The sequence below is a fragment of the Eublepharis macularius genome, chromosome 1, assembly GCF_028583425.1.
Source record: "Eublepharis macularius isolate TG4126 chromosome 1, MPM_Emac_v1.0, whole genome shotgun sequence".
NCBI lineage: Eukaryota > Metazoa > Chordata > Lepidosauria > Squamata > Eublepharidae > Eublepharis > Eublepharis macularius.
This window is the reverse complement of record NC_072790.1, coordinates 24,166,440-24,188,308: the sequence shown is the minus strand read 5'-3', so window position 1 is coordinate 24,188,308 and position 21,869 is coordinate 24,166,440. Positions and strand designations below refer to the sequence as shown.

At 42.9% G+C, this 21,869-nt stretch overlaps 1 protein-coding gene across 2 annotated transcripts in view; it reads right to left on the bottom strand.

Annotated features, from left to right (window-relative positions):
• The window catches only part of LOC129341925 (cytochrome P450 2K6-like), a 35,689-nt gene that overhangs the window by 9,397 nt on the left and 4,423 nt on the right, over positions 1–21,869 (bottom strand). For both annotated transcript variants that reach the window (XM_054997284.1, XM_054997281.1), the window contains exons 3-8: positions 18,855–19,014; positions 16,074–16,223; positions 13,023–13,183; positions 9,266–9,439; positions 4,599–4,746; positions 1,303–1,487 (exon numbers count right to left, since the gene is read on the bottom strand). In XM_054997284.1, the coding sequence (XP_054853259.1) occupies positions 1,303–1,487; positions 4,599–4,746; positions 9,266–9,439; positions 13,023–13,183; positions 16,074–16,223; positions 18,855–19,014 (978 nt within the window). The remainder of the gene's footprint in view (positions 1–1,302; positions 1,488–4,598; positions 4,747–9,265; positions 9,440–13,022; positions 13,184–16,073; positions 16,224–18,854; positions 19,015–21,869) is intronic.

Genomic DNA, 21,869 nt, shown 5'->3' with positions numbered 1-21,869 from the left:
ACTCAGGGAAGCACCTGCTCCTTGTGAAAAAAACCCAACAGATAAATGTTTTTTGAAGTGGAAATGAAAAGCATGCCTGACTGCCTAGAGCAGGAGTTTGTGGTTCTTTCTTTACAGGGAAGTTTGAATTCTCTTCTGCCCATCTTACTGGGAGAAAAAGTGATCACCAGTTTGTGAAAAACACCCAGATAGCTCATCTTGTTTTGTAAATTGTAATCACACTCTTAGAGAGGGCTGTCCCACAGATTTTGAATGCTCTAAGCAAACCGCCGTCTTTGCCTTCCCTCTTCAACAATCCACACTGTGGTGAAACTTCTGCCACCTTCCTACACCCCCCTGTACTCTGGGGAAGGTGCCCTACTCACACTAACTCATGTCAGGACTGCTACCCACAGTACTGCCATATCGCTTTCATCAGTGATGTATTTTACTGTAACTTTCCAGTGTTGTTTCTCTGCAGGTTTCAGAAGACAGCTGGGGTTCCCAGGACAGTCTTATCTAGCCTGGCTAGCCACAGACCTTGGAGGAGTTACTTTCACATTCCCAAGCCTCTACAATCGCTGGGCATATGGGGGGAGGGGGAATGGAAAGGAGGGTTTGATATACTGCAGCATGTAACTAGCAGGTCATTCTCAACAATGCTTTGTGTTCAGCCAGAAGCTTTTGTAGCCTTTGGATTATTTATGGACGCCTGTACTTTGAATATAATCTTTCAATAAAAAACCTTTGACTCAAGAGACCTTGGATTTCTTGCTGCAAGGGGTTGGGAGATGAAATCAGAGTAACTTGAACTCCATAGACTGACAACTCACTGTGGACGAGGCTGTGGCTTGCTGTGGTGCCACGCCTCTCAACGGGGCAGGTTGGGAGGGAAAATGGATCCTGGAAAAGGGCCCTCCCCCATCCTGCCATTGGCCCCAGCCCCATAATGGAGGAGAAGGAGAAGGAGAAAACTTTCTGTGGACTACCCACTGAGGCCAAGGGTGACACTTGGGGCTACTCTTTTTCATAACAGATCCTGATGTTGCAGGCAGGCAGGCAGGCAGGCAGGCGGGCAGGCAGGCAAGGTGTTGTCAGAGCTGGTTTTTCCCTAGGCAATCGCTTAGTTGTGCCTAATGGATGGGCCAGCTCTTAAATCTCTCCCATTTTAAATAACGGGCTTAAGAATGGCTTAACTGGCTCTTGTCTGAAGTTCCTCAGAATCTCCAAAATAGGTTCTTCGTAAAGCATCATAGGCAACAAATGAACAGATGTCAAAAGGGTCAAGAATGTACAGTAATGCAGTTAAGGAAGACTAGTCACCTTTGGAATGAAATAGCCTTTTATAGTGACATCCTCAGTGGTGGCGTATGGCACGTTCATAGCAGAAATATTAGCAAACCTCTGAATTTCGTGGATTACCGCATCTGTATAAGGCAGCTTTGATCGGTGTTCAATCCGAGGCTGAGCCGACCCGATCACCTTTCCAATCTCTTCTTGGACTTTATCTGAGAAAAGAAAACACTTCTTTCCATTAAAATAAACTTAATTCCTCAGTAAAGAAGCTGAAGGATGTCAAATGTTTTAATAAATGAAATTAATTTGATATTATTCTCACCAATCACCCTCTATGGAGCCTTCCCCAGGCTAAAAAACCTTTATCCAACTCGAGGCTTCTCCGATGGAACAGCCACTAAAGTTAGATAAAAGCCCCAATACATACATAAACTTTGCTCAGAGGAATTTGTAGAATAGGAGTCGGAACCACCTCATTATGGCTATTGTAATGTCCATTCATCTTATCCTTAGAAATGGGTCTCATGCTATGGAATCAGGTTTTCTAAACAGATATCGGCGACGAAATAAAATAAAATAAATTCTCCTGATGGCTGGAAATCAAAAGACCAGCAGCAGTGGGAAGGTAACAGCTTCTGAGTAGTGGAGAGTAGAGATGGGCACGAATCGAATTACGACCCAAAAATGCATGAACCAGGCCGATTCATGGTTCGCGAACCAGCGGTTCATGGAAGCTCATTTCCATGAACTTCCATGAACTGGTCTACTGGTTCGTTTGGGTTGTATTAAAGGGGCAGTTTAAATCAGCTGGCAGGCAGCGGGGGGATCCCCCCTTGTCACTTGCCAGCTGATAGTTTAAAGGGACCTGCTGGTGGAGGGCTCTTTAAACTGCCCAAACCTCACCCCCCGCCCCCAACCCCAGCCCCAGCGAGAGGCAGGAAGGCCATTTTTGGCCTCTTCCATGAGGTGGTGGAAGAGGCCGAAAATGGCCTTCCCGCCACTCGTGGGAGGAGGGGGAGGACGCCGCAGGCCTGCAGGGCAAGGTAAGTGAGGGGCTGGGGCTGAGGGCTGAGGTTTGGACAGTTTAAAGGGCCCTGCCTTGCAAGCGGCAGGTCCCTTTAAACTATCCCCGCCTGCCAGCTGATAGTTTAAAGGGACCTGCCACTTGCTAGGCAGGAAAGGGCCCTTTAAACTGTCAAATACTCCTTTCCCTGCCATTCCTAAGCGGCCGGAAAGGGGCATTTAAACCCACAAACCATGAACCATGAACTGGTTCATAAACTTGCCCCAATTCATACCAGTTCAGGGTTCCTGGATTTTGAAAAACCACGAACCTCATGGTTCTTTTTTTGTGGTTCATGCCCATCTCTAGTGGAGAGAGACAGAGAACAATTTGGATCCTGTTCAGAATTTTTAAATTTGGGAATAAGGCATAAAGTACTAAAATGTTTTACCTACTTACTTCATTTATCCACCACCTTCCTCTCCAGTGGAGACTTGAAGTAGCTTACATCTTCCTCCCTTCCTCTGTTTTATCCTCTCAACATCCCTGTGAGTTAGGTTAGGCTGAAATTGTGTGACTGGCCCAAGATCACCCAGAAAGCTCCCAGGGCAGATTAGAGATTGGAACCTATTCCTCCCAGATGCTAGTCTGGCATTCTAAGCACTATATCAGACTGAAATGACTAAAGAATTCAGAAAATGGTATTACATGTATAAAAACAATTCAGCGAGAGTCTTCTGTCCTTTGCTCATGTGAAGATCAGAGCTGGAGTTAGCACCTGGAGAGCTGAGACAGCAGTCAGTGCCCACGACTTCCAGTGGGTTCTGCTGCTGTTGCCTCCCTACTCACTCACTTCCTCTGTTGCCTGTACTCACACCCTTCTACTAGTTGCTTTTAAGTGCTTTGTCACCTCTGCTTCCTGCTGCGCATAGTTCCTGGTGCTTCTGGAAAAGGGCTTATCGGTGGTGAACAAAGCATCAGGATTCCTGGTGACCAGGGCAGTGGCACTCCACCACCCAGTATCAGTGGGGAAGGGGCATGCAGGTAGTGTGGGTAGCTGTGATTGCAGGTGGTGGGAGAGTTAGCAAGTAGGCAAAGAAAGGATGCACAGGCAGGTGGTGGCAAGTGGGTGGGAGAGTAAGAGTGGGGGCCCTGTAGTGGGCATGGGGGCCACCTGAGCACTCTCTGCCTAGGGCCCTCAAAACCTTGAACCAGCCCTGGGGGCGGGGGTGCACACTTTATTATGAAGTGTGCATAACAGGAAATACTAGCTGAAAATACATCCGTAAATCACTGTTTTGTTTTTTAAAGCAGCTTTTGGAATGCTGAACCAAATCCAGGAAACAAAATTGTAATGAGTCTCTCCCAGCAAACAGTTTGTGTGTTTTGTTTTGGTTTGTAACTTATAGCACCAGCAAGAGGCAGCAGCAGACAGGCACTGGGTTACCTTACAGGGCAGCATATTGTTTCCTGAACAGAATTCGCCAATCAGATCCCATGGGGAGAGAGCCCTTTTGGTATTAATTCTGTTGGCAGGAATGAGCACAATGTGCATGATTTTATCTCCCCCCGTCACTACTTGGGCAGCAGCATTGTCTCCCTTGTAAGGGGAGCCTCCTCACCTGCCCACTTATCAGCTTTGGAAACTTTTAGAAGGGAGACTTCAATCATATGCTGTACTTCCCCTGAAGTAAGCACAAGGAAACATGGCACCAAAAGTAATAAGTTATTGGCAGTATAGAACAAGAAAAATTGAACAGAAAGCAGGATTGCTTTAACGCCACTGCCTCCCTCCCCATCCATTAGCCAGCCAGCTTCTCGCCATATGGTCCTGCTGACATTCACCTTCTTCAAGGTCAGTCGTTGTTGATGGTGGTGGTGGTGTCTGTAGTGTAACTGAGGGAAAACTCAGTGGGCCAATGGTTTAAGAGGAGGAATGTGTTCTGTGCGATTTTGGTGCCGATCAGTGCAAAAACAGGTGCCCCAAAGAACCTGGAAGCCCTTATTGCAAAAAATGGGGCCAAACATCATGATAATGAAAAAAACCCACACGAACGGATGAAGTCCAAGCTGGAAATGCCCCAGCCAGAAAAATATAGTAACAGTGCATAGGCAGTTCGTAACCCCCAAATGAAATGGAAATTTCTTTATTTCTGCTGAGAAGCAATAATGGAAGAAAGTTAAATTGGTGAGTGAGCCATGCAAACTATGGAGCTCACAAGCATAATGAGGTCAAGCAGTTCACAATCCCATCTGCTTTCAACATTATAGCAACTGGGGGAAAAGAGGAACTATAACCCAACCAATGGAAAGAACTCACTCTGGATTTCAGGGTACTTCATCATTAGCAAGAGGGCCCAAAGCAAGGTAGTCAAAGTGGACTCTGTGCCTGCAGCTAATAGTTCATGAACAAGAGCACTTAGGTTATTATTATGGAAAAATTCATTAATCTTGGTCTTGTTCTTCTCCTAGGAGATAAGAAAGGAAGGAAGATTTTTAACTAAAAGGACTGTGTGAGTAAAATACATTTTTGTATATCAAAACAGGACTGATCTATTCCATCTGTATAGACAGATGAGATCTAGATTATTGGGTCAAATGTGTGTCTCTGCTTTTGATCGTTAAACAAAAAAATACAAATTTTATAACATCGGTCCTTTTCACACTTACCGCCAATTATGGGCATTCACCTTGATCGCAGTGGCTTCAACGTGGCACCCCCACTTTCCACACTGTTTGAGGCAGTTTCGATTTGGAGTCTTGTTTTTCATTTTAGACTGGCTTTGAAGCCTCGGTGCAGTTTTGGGCTTTTAGGGCTTTACAATTCACATCAGACTTTTTAAAAAACTCTGAGCATGCGTAGTACTGTTGCAATGTTGGAATCCATCCCCCTCTCTTTGGGGGGATTGGGCTGATTGGGCTGTTTGCTGATTGGGCTGTCCACTGGAGAGGCAATTGGTGGCAGAGTTCTGGGGGGAAACATGTACCACTCTCATTTATTTTTTAAAAAGCAAAGCCAGGAAAGGGTTAAAATGCTGCTGCTTCTTTCCCTAGCTGCCACTTTGATTTACAAACAGCTTTGCAAAATGCTTTTTTTTTAACATTAGCAGAAGACACCAGGAGGAAGGGGAAAGCGGCCATTTAACCCTTACCTGGCTTTTATAGCCAGGAGAAATTAGGAGTAATGTTTTTGTTACAAATAATTCCTGGCTTTAAAAAAGAGAGAGGGGGGATGTGCATACCCTAGAGGGAGGAAGGCAAAAGCAGCCATTTAACCATTTCCTGTCTTTTCAAGCAAGCAGGAAATAAGCAGCAAGGTTAGGAATGTTCCTGGCTTTGGAAAAAAATAAGAGATTGCATGCATACCCAAGAGGAAAGAAGCCAACGGAGAGGCAGCCTTATGACCCTCACCTCACTTTACTGAAAAAATGGTGAGCAAGGAGTTCAGCGAGCTGAGGAGGGTGGGAGTGGTTAATTCCACACAGACCAATCAGCTCCTGGGGAAGAGGAGAGGGGGGAGAAGAGAAGCAGAAGGGGAGTATAGAGTTCACACATTAACTGGGCCAACTGCTACTTGGCAGCAGCTTCAAAATAACATTTGCAGTATGTCCACAGGGGGGGAAATCAGGGATACCTCAGACACACATCAGTACTGCATCCCACGACTACCTTGCAAGTGTGAAACTCCTGCAAACATGGGAAGCAGAACAGATGCTGAAACACTTTAAAGTCCAAGTGTGAAAAGGGCCATTGATAGAGGCAGAAAGCACTGAGAGGTCCTTTTCATTTGGGCTCCTTAGCCCACTTTGGTTTCTGAAGTCAGAGTTTTTACAAGTAAATGAGCAAGTAAAGGGTTCTGTGGAGGAGGAGGAAGAAATTCAAACAACACTTGGAGAGAACTGAAACCTACAGTGGCCATTTTTAGATTACTTGTAGCAATTTTGTACTGTTTTAAGCAAAAATTTGTTTGTTCTATAGATCAGTCTGCTGTGACATCATTTTATATAACTCAAAGATGCAAATATTATACCCATCTTTCATCCCCCCTAGTTTAACTTGCTGAGTCCTACACTTAACTCTTGTTTCTCATTTCAAAGAAGTGTTCACTATTTGTTTATTTCAGAACTACTTTCAGAAGAAATACAGCACATCTGCAAAAAGTAACAAAATATAATGCTAAGATCTTGTAATGTTACACATGCGTCATTTTCTTACAGCATTGTTTGGAGCTATTTAGGTGATAGCCCTACTGAGGCCTCATGGTCTTGAAAAGGTGCTTGGTGGTTGGAGGCCTCTGGAACTGAGGGAAGGCCTTGATATGGGCAGTAACTAACCTGATGTTGTGAGAACATCACACACCAAAAAAGATAACTTTTTTGCATAATCTGCAGCACCGAGGGCGAAGAATGTCTGGAGAAAAAAAACACACACAGAGGTCTTTCTAGCTAGGGTTGCCAGATCCCCTTACTCTCATGGTGGGGAAGGGGGACTTGGCACTCATCTTTCTTTTCCCATCATCTCAGGCACACTTAAGAGTGCCCTGGCAGAGGGAAGAGGGACTTGGCAATCATCTTCTTTCTTGTGTCGTCTTGCAGGGCCCGAGAGCGCCCCTGGACTTTGCACCAGGCTGATTTGGGCCCCAAATGATTCAGACTTTACACGACTGGGGCCCAAATCAGCAATGGGTTGCTTGTTATTGGATGTTCCCTGAATGAGAGAAAACAAGAAGCATGATTGAATTATACTTCCTGTTTTCCCTCAGCTAGTATAATGTTGAAAGCAGAAGGGGTTGTGTAAACGGTTTGCCCTTCATACTCCCAGGCCCTGCAAGATGACATCACTCTTGGAAGTGACATCACGCTGCACCGGAAGTGCACCTGTTCTCCCACTTTCCCCTTTACCAGCCTGGTAAATGGTGGCAGGGGGCGGAGAGTGGGAGCAGAGATCCCCCAACTCCACTGCCAGACTTGGCAGCCTTATTTCAACCTAATTTGGACCAAGATAATTCAAGAGCTCTTCAGATGACTGTAGAAAAGCTGTTGAAAACCCAAAGCAGGCTACAGACTCTGAATGTTGCCAACTACTGAATCTTTATCATAAAACAAATTGGTGAGATAACTGACACCCCCAACACCTACACTCTCTGATGGCCTCTCTGGACTTTAATGATATTAACGCTTATGGTTTGGCCACTAGCATCTCCTTTTGACCATAGTTTTCCATACTTCCTTAGTTAGAATGGATTACCTGGATCCATTCCATTTCAATCTGACTTTTGTTGATCCTTGGTCACCCTGACTGATAATCCTCTTGATTCTCTGGGATCGGCATTCAGTGCCATTGCCAATAGTTCCAGAGGAGTTAGCCGTGTTAGTCTGTAGTAGCAAAATCAAAAAGAGTCCTGATGAAGAGAACTTGATTCTTGAAAGCTTATGCTATAATAAAATTGGTTAGTCTTAAAGGTGCTACTGGACTCTTTTTGATATTGCCAATAGTAAACTTCTTGTGCAGGAGGCTGGGATATGTACAAGGACACAGCATGCTAATGGTTACAATTGTTTTCTAGGGGACCAGGATCAGAAAGTAGTCCTGGGAAATTGCTATTGTTTCGGCTTGGTATTTTTGTGCTGAGATCTCACAAGCTTCTATCTTGTCTTTCATGCTGTTTAATCCCTACACGAAAGCACTGAGTGAGGTCAATGAAGATGGTGACTGACTAGGAGCACACATTTCTTTCTGCCCTCTTGCTGGCTGTGTTTTCTGGGCTTAAATGCCAGGCAGGGTTGGGGAAATCAAGTCTGTCTCTTGACTGATATGGGATGCTCCTGCTCTCATGTCTGAAGGAAGATCAGAAGATTTTAGGCTTCTTTTTAATTAGAGGACTTAAGGATCTTCTGTGTCCTTTGAAGTGGACAACATCAAAGCAAAACTAGAGCCAGGCTGGCCAGAAGGCTGAGTAACTCTGCTGTGGACTATTTGTATATATATCAGCTGGAATGTTCTTTATTTTATTTTATTCTATTTTATTTCTCCCCCCCCCTTTCCTTGAAACTCTGCTTAAAAACTATTAAACTCTAGGCTATGTGTAATATTTTTTTTTTGCTCTCTCCTGCCCTCTTTCTCCCCCTCCCCCTTTGTCTTAGAGATTCATTGTTGAAGTCTCCTTCCACTCCTTGTTTGGGTGTGATTGGAGCGAACTGTAGCTTAGAAGGCTTAGAAGGAGCTCTGATTACCAGTTCATCATTACTCAGGCTATTCCTTCCTCCTTTTTTAAATTTTGATTTTCTCTCTTAATTGCCAATGAAAGGAAGATAAGGGCAAAACAGCTAAAGCTGAGAAAAGCCCAGAAAGTTAGCTCAGCAAGAGAACTCAACAACAAGGAAAAGCCCTGAGCAATTTAGGTTGTGTGATTAAGCAAGGGCTCCTGCTTGAATTTAGAGAGGTAGCAACTAATTGTTTTTCATCTCGATATTAATTAGACATATGATTCTAAAATTACTTGCATTTTTTTAACTTTGTGTCTGCATGAGTCTTTGGATCTTAATTGGACACAAGAAACCAGAGATATTATCAAGGAAGAATGTGCAAAGACTATTCCTGTAGCCAAAAGAAAGGTTGGCAACCTGAGTAGAGAGGGAAGGAAGAAAATAAAGAAGTCAGAGGATAAACATAAGGAAGGAGTAGGAACACAGGACATAGTCCGATGAAGAGTCAGAGTCTTTTCTCTCCAAACACCCACCAGACCTATGAGGTCTGCAGTTTTTGCTTTCTGGTCTGCATCTAATGTGTGTCTCTACAGCGACAGTTCCAATAACCTATTGTTCCAATAACAATAACACTTTCTAAAGGTGTGAAAATCTCAGCTGGTTCTCTTGTAGGCTGTCCTTTTGTAAAACTAAACTCCTTACTGTGCATTCACACTCAAGTGTATTTTTATAGGTTTGAAAGGTCCACCTGTTGTTACTTGTCATGTTTAAAGACTGTTACCTCTTGCTGTCGGATTAGAAAAGCATCAACAAAGTTCCTCTGGTCATTCACATCCAATTCCTTACGGCGTTCTATGAAAATGTCCTGTATGAACTTGCCCATTTCTATGTTGTTTTTAAGGATAGTCTTGCGAATGCCAAAAAGGAAGCCCAGAGCAGGAAACATGTTGTACAACTAAAAGAATAACAGATGAGAAAGGAAAAGATGAAGAAAGCACCAAGGCTAAATGGTGAATCTCAGGCAGAGTTCAAAGAACTTTTAAAATTAAAATATCATTGCTTCTTTTCCTCAGAGAATTAATTCAGAAGAATTAACCCTCCTTCGGTTTAGTGCTGTATTCTGTGATCCAGCAACCCAGGCCTTCCTTGGTGGTTTCCCACCCAAATACGGACCACAGCTGATCCTGCTTAGCAGCTATATGTATTAAAATTCATGCTGCAACCAGTAAATGTAAAACTTGGTATCATAAATTTCTAGGCAGTTGTTCCATGTTATGCCCTAGGAGAGCCATCAGTGGTATAAACTGTATATTTATGCATCTGATGAAGACAGCTGTGGTTCTTTTTTTTTTTTAGAAAATTTTTATTAAGTGAGAATATTAATATACAACTTTCAAATAGCATCTCATTATCCTTTCCCCCACCCTTTCCCTCCCCCCTTTTCCAAGACTTCCAACAGCTTTCCAACCTTATAGCCTAATCTATTCCCAATCTGTCCCTTTTTTCTGTAACTCATCTCATGTTTACTTACTCTTTTATTCAACTAAGCCCTATCTATTAACTTCAAAAATATTGTTATAAACTTAAAATCTATTATCTATTACTTTATATTAGCTCCACATATATTTTAATTTAAACTAACTGTCGGATAGAATATCTACTTTAGTAATTCTAACAATATCTATTAACTCTAAGTCCACTTACATTTGGGCTAACAATTAGCTAATACTTCACTTCATATGGTAAAGACTCTCTCTTCTAATAACAAATCCATTCTAATAATTTTCAAATTGCCATAATTCCCCCTTTACGTCCCACTTCTTTTCTAAATATGTTTTCAATCTTCCCCAGTCTGTAAAAAATTCCGCTGGATTCTGATCTCTCAGCTTCCTTGTCATTTTATCCATTTCCGCCATGTACAGCAATTTATGCATCCGATCTTCAATAGTTGGTATTTCTTGCACCTTCCATTTTTGCGCATATAAAAGTCTTGCTGCCGTCATCATATAAAATAGTAATGTTCGGTATTGAGTAGGAACATCTTCCATGCTTAAGTTCAATAGCAATAGTTCTGGGTTCTTTATTTGAATCTGCAATATCTCATTTATTACTTCTATAATATCTCTCCAGAACTGTCTGGCTATTTCACATGTCCACCACATATGATACAATGATCCTTCATGCTTTTTACATTTCCAGCATTTATCTGACATGTTAGCATTTCCAAGCGCAATCTTCTTTGGTGTGAAATACCATCTATAGATCATTTTATAAACATTCTCTTTAATACTGGTACAAGTTGAAATCTTCAGTGTAGTTTTCCATAAATATTCCCATGATTCCATTGTTATTTCTTTATGACAATTAATTGCCCATTTCACCATCTGTACTTTGACCGTCTCATCCTCTGTATACCACTTCAAAAGTATTTTATAAATCTTAAATATCTTCTTTTTGCTTTCTTGTAGTATAGTCTCTTCCAACTCTGAGTTTTCCCATTTAATTCCTTCTTTTGAACAATCCGAATTATAAAGGTCTCTGATCTGTCTATCTTGGAACCATCCGTAACAAGAAGATAACTCTTCCTCCGATTTAATTCTTATCATGTTCTGTTCCATAATCAATATCTACAGCTGTGGTTCTTGAAAGCTTACGCTACAGTAAAGTTGGTTAGTCTTAAAGGTGCTACTGGACTCTTTACTATTTTGTGACTACAGACTAACATGGCTAACTCCTCTGCATCTATATTTATTTTCATATCTCTTAACCCTTTCTGAAACATATGAAGCTTTTAACAATACTATACTCCCACCACATGTGTAGAAAGGCATGATTATTTTCTTACATCTCCAAGAGAAACCTGAGGAGTTTGGGAACATTTTTACTAACATAATAATAATAATATTCGATTTATATACTGCCCTTCAGGACAACTTAATGCCCACTCAGAGTGGTTTACAAAGTATGTCATTATTATCCCCACAACAAAATACCCTGTGAGTTGGGTGTGGCAGAGAGAGCTCCTAAAAGCTGTGACTGACTCAGGGTCACCCAGCTGGCTTCAAGTGGAGGAGTAGGGAATCAAACCCGGCTCTCCAGATTAGAGTCCCGTGCTCTCAACCACTACATCAAACTTGTATGATATAACTTATATCAAACTTATATGATATAAGGTACCATCCATAAATCACCTTTAGGCAGTTCTCTCTAATCACCACACATTTTTGTATACTAGTATACATTTTAAAAAATGGTTGCCCAGATCTTATCTGGGATTTCTAACTTTACAGTTTTTGCTCATCTTTCTTGATAGACATTTCTAGAATTGGCCTTCCGTTCCAGCAGGCTATAAATAGTTGAAATATTCTCAGGGCTTTATTTTCTCTTTCTTACTGATATCTTTCCATGCCTGCTTTCTCCCATAATGCAAATTACCTGCAGATGTAAGCTGGACTAAACTTCTTACTGCCCATTACCAGTACTAAAACTGGAAAACTTTCCATCATCTACTTTCTCTAATAGTCTCAGATTTGACCCAATGCCATTGTGATTATATTGTCTCACTTTTCCTTCTGATCTTTTCTACTTAAGTAAATACTTAAAGAATAGTGATTTGACCCAGCCATGATACAGACCACCATTCACTCATCTTGGACCATCATTTCCAGTTTTCCTTTGCTGTCTTTTGTATAATTCTCAAACTATATAATAATTTTTTTAAAAAAAAAATTGTATTGGGTGAGTAATAAAAGACAGAAAAAAATACAGATTTTCCATTAATCCCCTTGTTTTCTTATTCTCCCACCCTTTCCCCCCCTTATCTTAGATTTCCAACAGTTTTCCAACCTGCTGTCCACCTCTACATCTAATATCTCTATTTAACTTCTATAATTAATTCTTATACCCTTAATTACCTTCTTTAAATGCTTTCCATTTTAAAATACATTTCTAAACCATAGATTACATTTCTAGCTTATCTATATTTCTTGTAAAGATCAACATCTCCTCTCTAGTTATTCAGTTAATAATTATCTAGCCCCCATACCTCCCCCTTCACGTCCCATTTCTTCTCTAAGTATTGTCAAACTATATAATAATTAATTTAAACTTAAATACCTAATATCTTTGGTTATTTGAGTCTGAGATTTGGCTGTGGGAACAGGCAAAAAAAGCTGGATTTATGCAATTGGGAATAAACAAGGTTAAACCCCCAGATCCGATCCAGGGCCGAAATCTGATGGACTGGATTATTATATGCATATGCTACCACTCAAGTGTCTGGTGTATGCTATTATCTAGTCCGTTAGCTTGGTTATTTATATGATCTGCTGAAACTATACTGGCTTTTTAACTACTTTATTCTATTTGTTAATTAATAAAGATTTCTCTGCTTTCACACAGTAGTGTTAGTTTGTGTGTAAGACTACACTGGAACCTAGGAAAGGTTTTCTGGCAATTTTGCCTGGTTTAATCCTGCCTGCAATATATGGAGCAAAATTCCAAACAATTATTTAACCCATTTTATGTGGTTAGATTACCTTGACAGTGGGACTTGCAAGAAGCCGGACATTTTCATTGATCAACTTCATTAGTCTTAAAAATGCGGGATCTTCATATTCATATCGCTTGCCAAGCAATATGGACACGATAATATTAGCAATAGCAGCGTTCATGGTGATAGTGCTCTCAAATGGTTTTCCTATTTAAAAAAGTAACATTTACTGTGGAAAGAGCTTTACTTTTGCTCTTCACTGACAAAACACTCCAGTAAAAACTCAGTTCACACTGGAATTGTTCTAATGTTAAGGAGAAGACAGAAATATCACTTTCCTGGAGCATGGGAGATGTTTCATGGCTAGTTCTGCTTCAACCTGTACTTCCTCTTCTATTGACGTACATTCATAGCTTTGACTCTGACGTGGATTTTCATGCTCCCATGTTATTATAACAATAACAATAATCATTCGATTTATATACCGCCCTTCAGGATGACTTAACACCCACTCAGAGCATTTTACAAAGTATGTCATTATTGTATTGTCGAAGGTTTTCACGGCTGGAGAATGATGGTTGTTGTGGGTTTTCCGGGCTATATTGCCGTGGTCTTGGCATTGTAGTTCCTGACGTTTCGCCAGCAGCTGTGGCTGGCATCTTCAGAGGTGTAGCACCAAAAGACAGAGATCTCTCTGTCTTTTGGTGCTACACCTCTGAAGATGCCAGCCACAGCTGCTGGCGAAACGTCAGGAACTACAATGCCAAGACCACGGCAATACAGCCCGGAAAACCCACAACAACCATATGTCATTATTGTCCGGGGTCTGAGCCCCAGCCCCCAGACTTGACAAGAGGGAACAGCAGGGGACAAAAGGGTGGCAGCAACTCCACCCCCCAAGCCAGCAACCAGGGCCAGAACCTACCTACTCCAGGGGGAAGGGGCAAAAGGCCAGGACCTCAGAGGTGTGGAGGGGGCAAGGAGAGACCAGCTAGCCCCACCTTCCAGGGGGAAGAGAGGGGGCTAAGCAGGCTGGAAGGAAAGGGCCATAGCAGGGGGAAGGTGGGTCCAGCAGCAGCAGCAGCAGCAGCAGCAGCAGCAGCAGCAGCAGCAGCAGCAGCAGCAGCAGCAGCAGCAGCAGCAGCAGCAGCAGCAGCAGCAGCAGCAGCAGCAGCAGCAGCAGCCCAAGCAGAGCCCTTACCTGGCAGGGAGAGGACGCCGCCGCTGCAGCCCAGAGCCACACCATGGCTAGAAGACAGCAGCCTGGCTCAGGAGTTGCTAGAAGCCAAGCCTCTCCAGGGGGGGCTGCCACAGGCATTCTGGGGGAGGGGATGGGTAGCTCCGCCCAGCATTGCTGAGCAGGCAGCGCAGAAGCTGGCTAAGGCAGCTCCTCGTGAGCAGGGCCAGGCAAGCTCAGTAGCTCAGAGGCTGGCTGGGGCAGCTCCTCGTGAGCAAGGCCAGGCAAGCCCAATAGCACAGAGGCTGGCTGGGGCAGCTCCTCGTGAGCAAGGCCAAGGAGCCCTCAGCTGGGGATGGCTCGCACTCAACCCCACCCTGCCAGCAAGGCAAAAGAGCCCAGGAGGGATTAGTGGTTGGAGGAAAACACCTGGAGGAATGCACAGCTGGGCCCAGTCAGGAGAGGGAACAAGCCTGGAAGGAGGGCGGGGTGGAGAAAGGAAACCCTATAAAGGGTGGCTGGGAAGAGCTCTGGGGTGGTGGGTTTGAGTAGGAGTGATGGAGCAGAGTTGGAGTGGAGAGAAGCCAAGGAAAAGGCAAGAAGGAGAGTGGAGGCTTGAAGGAGAGTCTTGGGAGGAAGAGATGGTGGAAGATGCAGGGGGTAAGCAGGCCAGGTTGAGCAGGCCAGCGAGTGGATTGAGAGGGAGTCAGGGTGAGGTATACCGCCCCTCCTTCCACAGAGCAGGGTCCTGCAGAATCCCTGGCCCCCCTGTGATGTCAGGGGCAGACTGCCCAGTGCCATGCCCAGCGGCAGCTGTGGCAAGCCCTGACAATTATTATCCCTACAACAAAACACCCTGTGAGGTGGGTGGGGCTGAGAGAGCTAGAAGCTGTGACTGACCCAAGGTCACCCAGCTGGCTTCAAGTGGAGGAGTAGGGAATCAAACCTGGCTCTCCAGATTAGAGTCCCGCACACTTAACCACTACACCAAACTGGCTTTTGGGCAGGCGTTTGACTTGTTCAACCCTTTCCCCACCAGACATGCCTGGCATGTCTGGCAATTTACATACTTGTTCTGAACCCTTCTTTTAAGACACTTCATATTTTTTAAAACTTGAAAATTTGCTAAGGGTGAGTTAGAGGGTAGGGATGCCTTTGTGATCGTCTTGTGATCTAGCCAAATAGTTCTCTCCACAGCCAGAAGGGGAGGCGGTTTTCATGAACTATCACAGGGACAAAGAAACAGTGAATGGTGCAAAGAAAGAATTCTTTAATATTGAATTACCCCTATGCATTTCGATGCATGTATGGAATAGACATCTAAAAGAATTCTGAAGATTCTGAAGTTGAGGGGAAATGTGTAGGGGCTACTCAACATTAAAGAATTCTTCGCTTGCACTGTTTGCTGTTTCTTCCTCATTTGGACTTGGTGTGCCCCCACCCCCTTTTTTCTGTGATTGTCACATGGCCAACCAATCCACATTCAGTACAGCCAGTATCTACTGGAAACCAGAAGAACCAGCTGTCCTTGGACTCAATTAAGTTTTGAGATTTGTACATCTGTCTAAAAGGGTGTGTGTGTGTGTGGGGGGGTCTACAATGGATTCATCTTGCTCATGCTATATATTATGCAGAAAATGATGTTTAGTGTTATACGTGGTTGTTTTGACTAAGAAATGTTAATAAGGCCTGGAAGGCTATAAGAAATCTTGCTGGACACCTATGTACCACAGGCTTAAACTGGTTTAATGTTAATTCTGTCTCCCCCAGGGACTCATAGAAATTATAATGATCAGAGCCCTCAAATTACAATTCTTAGTGTTCTTTGGGGAAAGACATGAGAATATATCATTACAAAAATCAATTTATATTGTGGCTTGTAGGTATGTGGTTAGAGCTCAGAAGATAACACCAACCCACCTTTGTAAGATTCAAACTTCTGTATTAGACAATGGCATTCTTCGACAATTCTGTCCTCTATGGTCCTCTTGCCCATTCCAAAATCACGCAACGTGGTTAACGTAAACCTTCGCATCACTTTCCAGTTCTCACCATGAGAAAAAATAATTCCTGAATGGAATAAAAAAAAAGACCCATCATGAAGGCCTGGCACAAACCTTAGGACTATATACACAAAAGCTAGGAGGTGTATAGAAGGAGGTCTTGTGCATTGCAGGGAGCCCAGGATGAAAGGGTGCAATATGGTTTCTATATAGCAGAACCACAAGTGACAAAAGGCACAGATTGCACACTAGTCAGCTTCCCTCAAGTTTTGATGGGAAATGTAGGCATCCTGGTCTTGCAGCTTGGCTCTCTGACTGCTGTCCAATGGACTTTTCAACTGTCACTTGTCCAGCATTCCGGCAAGCTGCCTACATTTCCCGCCAAAACTTGAGGGAAGCTGGCAAGTGTCCAACCTGTGCCTTTTGTCACTTGTGGTTCTGCTCTATGTGTTCTGTGTATAGATGCACATGGGGCTCTCATTTGCACACCCATAGTGAAAGATAGACTACAGAAAGGGGTGGATCCAAACATCATCCAAGGAGTCTTCTTCCAGTCTAAGGAATATTTGCCCACTTTAAGTGGCTCTGCCTCTAGAATAAGAGTCACTTAAGTTGGAGGAATGCTCCCTAGGATGTCACAAACGATGTGCAGGGTTTTTCCCACTGCAACATTTCGCTCCATTTGTAGCATTCTAATTTTTTCCTGTGGCCACACATTGAATAAAATTAAGGGTTGGGGATCAAGAGTTCCCCTTCCAGTCAAGCATTGCAAAGATGTGAAGTAGTTGCTCTAAAACAAAAGACAAAAAAAAGTAAAGAACATCTAGTGTTCTTGGTGAAAGTAATAATAGTATGTCAAGATCATTTTGCAGAAGACCAGGAACCCCATGGAGACACAGCCTCATAGCAGGACCCCCATATCACAGCAGTGGCCCCTGAAATGGCACTAACTTCCAGAGGCAAAGCATTACAAGAGTGCTCTGGAAAGACTAGAACTAGTTTCTGTCTGATATATGGATTACAGCATATTATACTAAGCAATACACCTGTATGCTAGCGAACTCTGCTGTAGTTTTTTCTAACTTGTTGTACAACAATCTATGTATACTTTCATCTTTGACAGCATCACAAGAGTGCCCTGGGAAGAACAGAACTAGGTTCCATCCTCTTGATTTGTGATTTCTTGGCCAGGGCCGGATCTAGGGAAGGAAGGGGGGTTGCCTACCCCCAGCACCAATGAAGAGGGGGCACTGGGCACGGCTGCTGGCTGGGAGCATGAGCCGCAGAGCTGGCAGCAGCAGCGCTGGCAGCTGAGTGGGAGGGCTGGGAGGCCACCCGCCTGCTGCCCTGGCCACCTGCCACACCGATGGCTATGCCTGGCCTGCAGCTGCTGCACCCAGCCAGGAGCGCGTGCTGGCGGTGGCAGCACGGGGCAGCTGAGGGGGCGGCCTCCCAGCCCTCCTGCTCAGTTGCCCTGCACTGCCATCACCATCACGTACTCCCAGCTGGGTGCAACAGCTGCGGGTCAGGCACAGCCGTCGGCATGGCAGGCGGATGGGGTGGTTCGTGGGGCAACTGAATGGGAAAGGGTGGTAAGCTGCCCACGCACCGTCCCAGCTGCCTGCTGTGCTGATAGGGTGGCTGGTTCGCAGCTGCTGGCCGAGGAGCATACGGAATTGTGGGTGCACTCCTGGGGGCGGCGTGCCCTGCATGATGATGTCATGTGCAATGACATCATCACACAGTCCAGGTGCATGTGCACACACTAATAGTCACAGGGGTGGCAACAGCCCTAAAGCTTCCCCCCGGTGCCGGCAAGCCTTGCTACGGCCATGTTCTTGGCTACTGGAGTTTTTGGTGCTCTGGAGAATGGACCAGAAAGAACCATCACCACTTCTCTGTGCTCTCAAACTCCTTATCTAAAAGGGTAAGACTGAAGATGGCAAGGGAAAGCACATTCCATGAAAAGTCTGTTTTTCTTTGCTTTGTGCAAGAGCATACCTTTGAATTAACTATTAACTGCATCAGACTGTATAGGAATGGAAAACACAGTGATGCTGCAACTACTTCACTAAAACTCAGTGAGCCTAGATGGGAGATCTCCTTGGACAGCTGTGCATGGCTTAAGTTTTATGATGAAAGAAAATAAAAAGAGAACTGCTATAGCATAGTGTTTAAGTGGTTGGACTGCAAATCAGCACTCCGCTAGTTCGAATTCTATTACTGCCATGAAGTCAGCAGGTGGCCTTTGGTTAGCCACTCATCTCAGCCTCAGCTCCCCAGCTGTTTTGTGGGGATAATACTACACTGACTTTGTTCGCCACTCTGAGTGAGGCACTAATATGTCTAGAAGTATGGTACATAAGAACTTTTTGTTGTTATCATTATTAAATAAATAAATAACCCTGCCAATTGAAAGACATCCAGTTCAGCCTACCCCTTTAACAGTTGCTTGATTGGCAGAAATCAACGTGTGAATCTTTTCACACAGGGAGATTTACTTCATCTCCTCCTAATGCCTGCAGATCTATATGTAAGTGTAGAATAAGTAGCAAGCTACTCTCAAGCTGTTGATTAAGCCCAACTATTCTATAGTCTGGAAAATTCCACTTTTCATGTCTCCTAGTATTATTTGGTAGTTGTTGCAGTGACACATCAGTAAGCAATACCGCCTGCTATTTCAAAGCATTTTCCTCACCATAGCCTTCTACATCCTCCCAGATTGGAAACTTGGCCCGCTCCACAAATAGATCTGCCTGGTTCACCAAAGCCTCTTTTACAGTCTCATAGCCTGTTAGAACGACCATTTTCTGGGATCCCATTTGGATGCTGAAGACGGGACCATACTGCTTGGCTAACTGAAATGGAATTTTAAAAAGTGAAAATGATAGTTCAGGTCTTCAAGATATTGATGAGCTGAGTCGAAAACACCAGTTAAGTACCAATTGAAACACCAAAGGCCTGGGCAAGTAGAAATGTTTAAAACTGGCAGCACCTAACATTTGGCACAAAAGTGCCAGCATACATGGCAGAGGTAGGTCCATAATTGTGGTGGTCTCAGAGAAGACCCTGCCTTTTGTGGCCACCCACATCAGTACACACAAGGCCTCTCGGTGACTCTTTTTTTGTAAAGTAGGTATTTTATTAGTTTTCTCATAACAATAGGAGCAGGGGAAAGGGGGGTAGGAAAAGGAGAAATAATAGAAAAATCATAAAGTCTGCTTGTATCAGCATTCTACTTATCTACATATCATATCATTTCATACTACCAATCATTCAACTGTGATTACTAGTAACAAATTACAATACTGCCTTCATATGGTTACTATATTGAGGTCTTTATACTTGTTTTTCATCCAGTTGTAAAAAGAGGTCCACGGGGCAGCAAAATATGTTTCCATTTATACTTTCATTAGTGAAGTTAGTTTGTCCATTTCTGTATTTTCCATTATCTTTGCTATTAGTTCCTCTTGCTGAGGTGTTATTGGTCGTTTCCAATAAAATGCTAGTAGAATTCTTGCCGTTGTTAATATATGTATTATGAAGTATTTCTGGTCTTTGTTCAGCTCTTCTGGTATACAGGTTAACAAAAATATCTCTGGTTTAAAGGGAATTAATGTCTGTAAGGTTGTTTGTAATAACGTATGCACCATTATCCTAAATTTATGTACCTCTTTACAAGTTCACCACATATGATAGAATGTTCCTTTATGCTTCCCACATTTCCGGCAGTTATTTGACATATTTTTATACATTTTGGCAAGTCTATCTGGAGTTAAGAACCATCTATAAAATATCTTATATAAGTTCTCTCTAAATGCAACTGACTTAGTTATTTAACATTCACTTTCCATATCTTATTCCATTGAATAATATGCATCGAATCAATAATATATCCTAAATTTTATTTCCATTTAATCTTATATTCTTCCCCCCCCTCATTTTTCCTCTTCATTTGCATTAATATATAGATATAGATATAGATATAGATATAGATATAGATATAGATATAGATATAGATATAGATATAGATATAGATATAGATATAGATATAGATATAATCAGTTTTTCATCAGAATCTCATAACAGTTTTTCAAAAGCATTTTGTTCTGAGTAAAAACTGCCCAATTTTTAATCTTTATTGTATCTGGATTCAATCTGAGCCCTTGACCACCAGTCTAAATTAATGCCTTGTCGCTGTAATTCTTTTGTTTTTAATATTCCTTTACCATCTAGAAGGTCTTTATATCTAATAATCCTCTCTAGAGAAAATACATTTGGCTGTGAAAATGCTTCTAAAGGTGACACCCATTGTGGAATTTTAGAGTAGATTAGTAGATAAGGGATTTTCTAATCAGGTGGTTCTTGAAATACTTACGTCCGTTAGGCTTTCCATACCATATTAATGCGTGCCATCCTAACTGCAAATCATGTCCTTCTAGGGCCAAAAGTCTTCAGTTTTCTAAAAGAATCTACTCTCTCATCCAAACTAAGCAGCACACTTTATAATAAGTTCTCCAGTCCGGTCAAGCAAAACCAGCATTCTCTTTCAGATCTTGGAGTGTTTTCAGTTTGATTCTTGGTTTTTTCCCTTGCCAGATAAATTTGGACACTGACTTGTTTAGCTCTTCAAAGAAAGATTTATTGATACACATCAGGATGGTTTGATATAGAAATATAATCTGTGGTAGTATATTCATATACTAGACAGACAGGCTTCATAAAGAGGATGGTAGTCAACTACATTCAATTTATAACAACATTCAATTTATATACTGCTCTTCAGGATGACTTAACACCCACTCAGAGCAGTTTACAAAGTATGTTATTATTATCCCCACAACAACAAGCAGTTTAGCCTGAGGTGGGTGGAGCTGAGAGAGCTCTGAAAGAGCTGTGACCGACCCAAGGCCACCCAGCTGGCTTCATGTGAAGGAGTGGGGAATCAAACCTGGTTCTCCAGATTAGAGTCTCATGCACTTAACCACTACGCCAAACTGGCTTTCATGTACCTAGGGTCGAGTCTATTTAAGGCCTTAAAGAAAAACACCAGAGTTGTGTTCGGAAACAGAGTGAAGCTCCATCAGGCTTGGTGAGATATGCTGCTCAGCAAATGTACAATTTTGCTGCCTAGCAAAACAACAGAGGTTCCTGAACAGTCTTCAGAGATAGCTCCAACTGTGATCAGAGTTATGAATATACAACATGGCCAGATCTCATTTTTCAAAGGGAGGATGCAGCTGTCAAACCAATCAAATTCGTTTGAAGGCTGTTCAAGTATCCAGTATGATTTGACTGCTAGGGGTGTGTATTTTGAAAATTTCCATTTTTATAAAAGTCAGAGCTGTTAAGTGAAATCTTTATCATGATTGGTTAGTTTTTCAGTGGAAATTGCCAGGTTGGTGTCAGGCTATGGACGACAGGCTATGGCAGACAGATCCCTGGATCATTGCAGAAAGACACAGGTCCTTGGTTAAATGACTTTTATTCAGAAATCAAATCCTTTTCATAGGCACAGGTCCATAAGTTTACTAGAGGCAAGGAAGCCTTCTAAGCAGTACAATTTCTTTGAAAGGAATGAAAGCTGAAGGAGCACACAGATCTAAATACGCAAACATTTCCCTCCTCCCCAGCCCACAAGTTTTAAGTGGGAGGAAGTCTGGGAAACTTTTAAGTTTATACATCAGCTAGACTAGACAGAGAAAGGAACCGC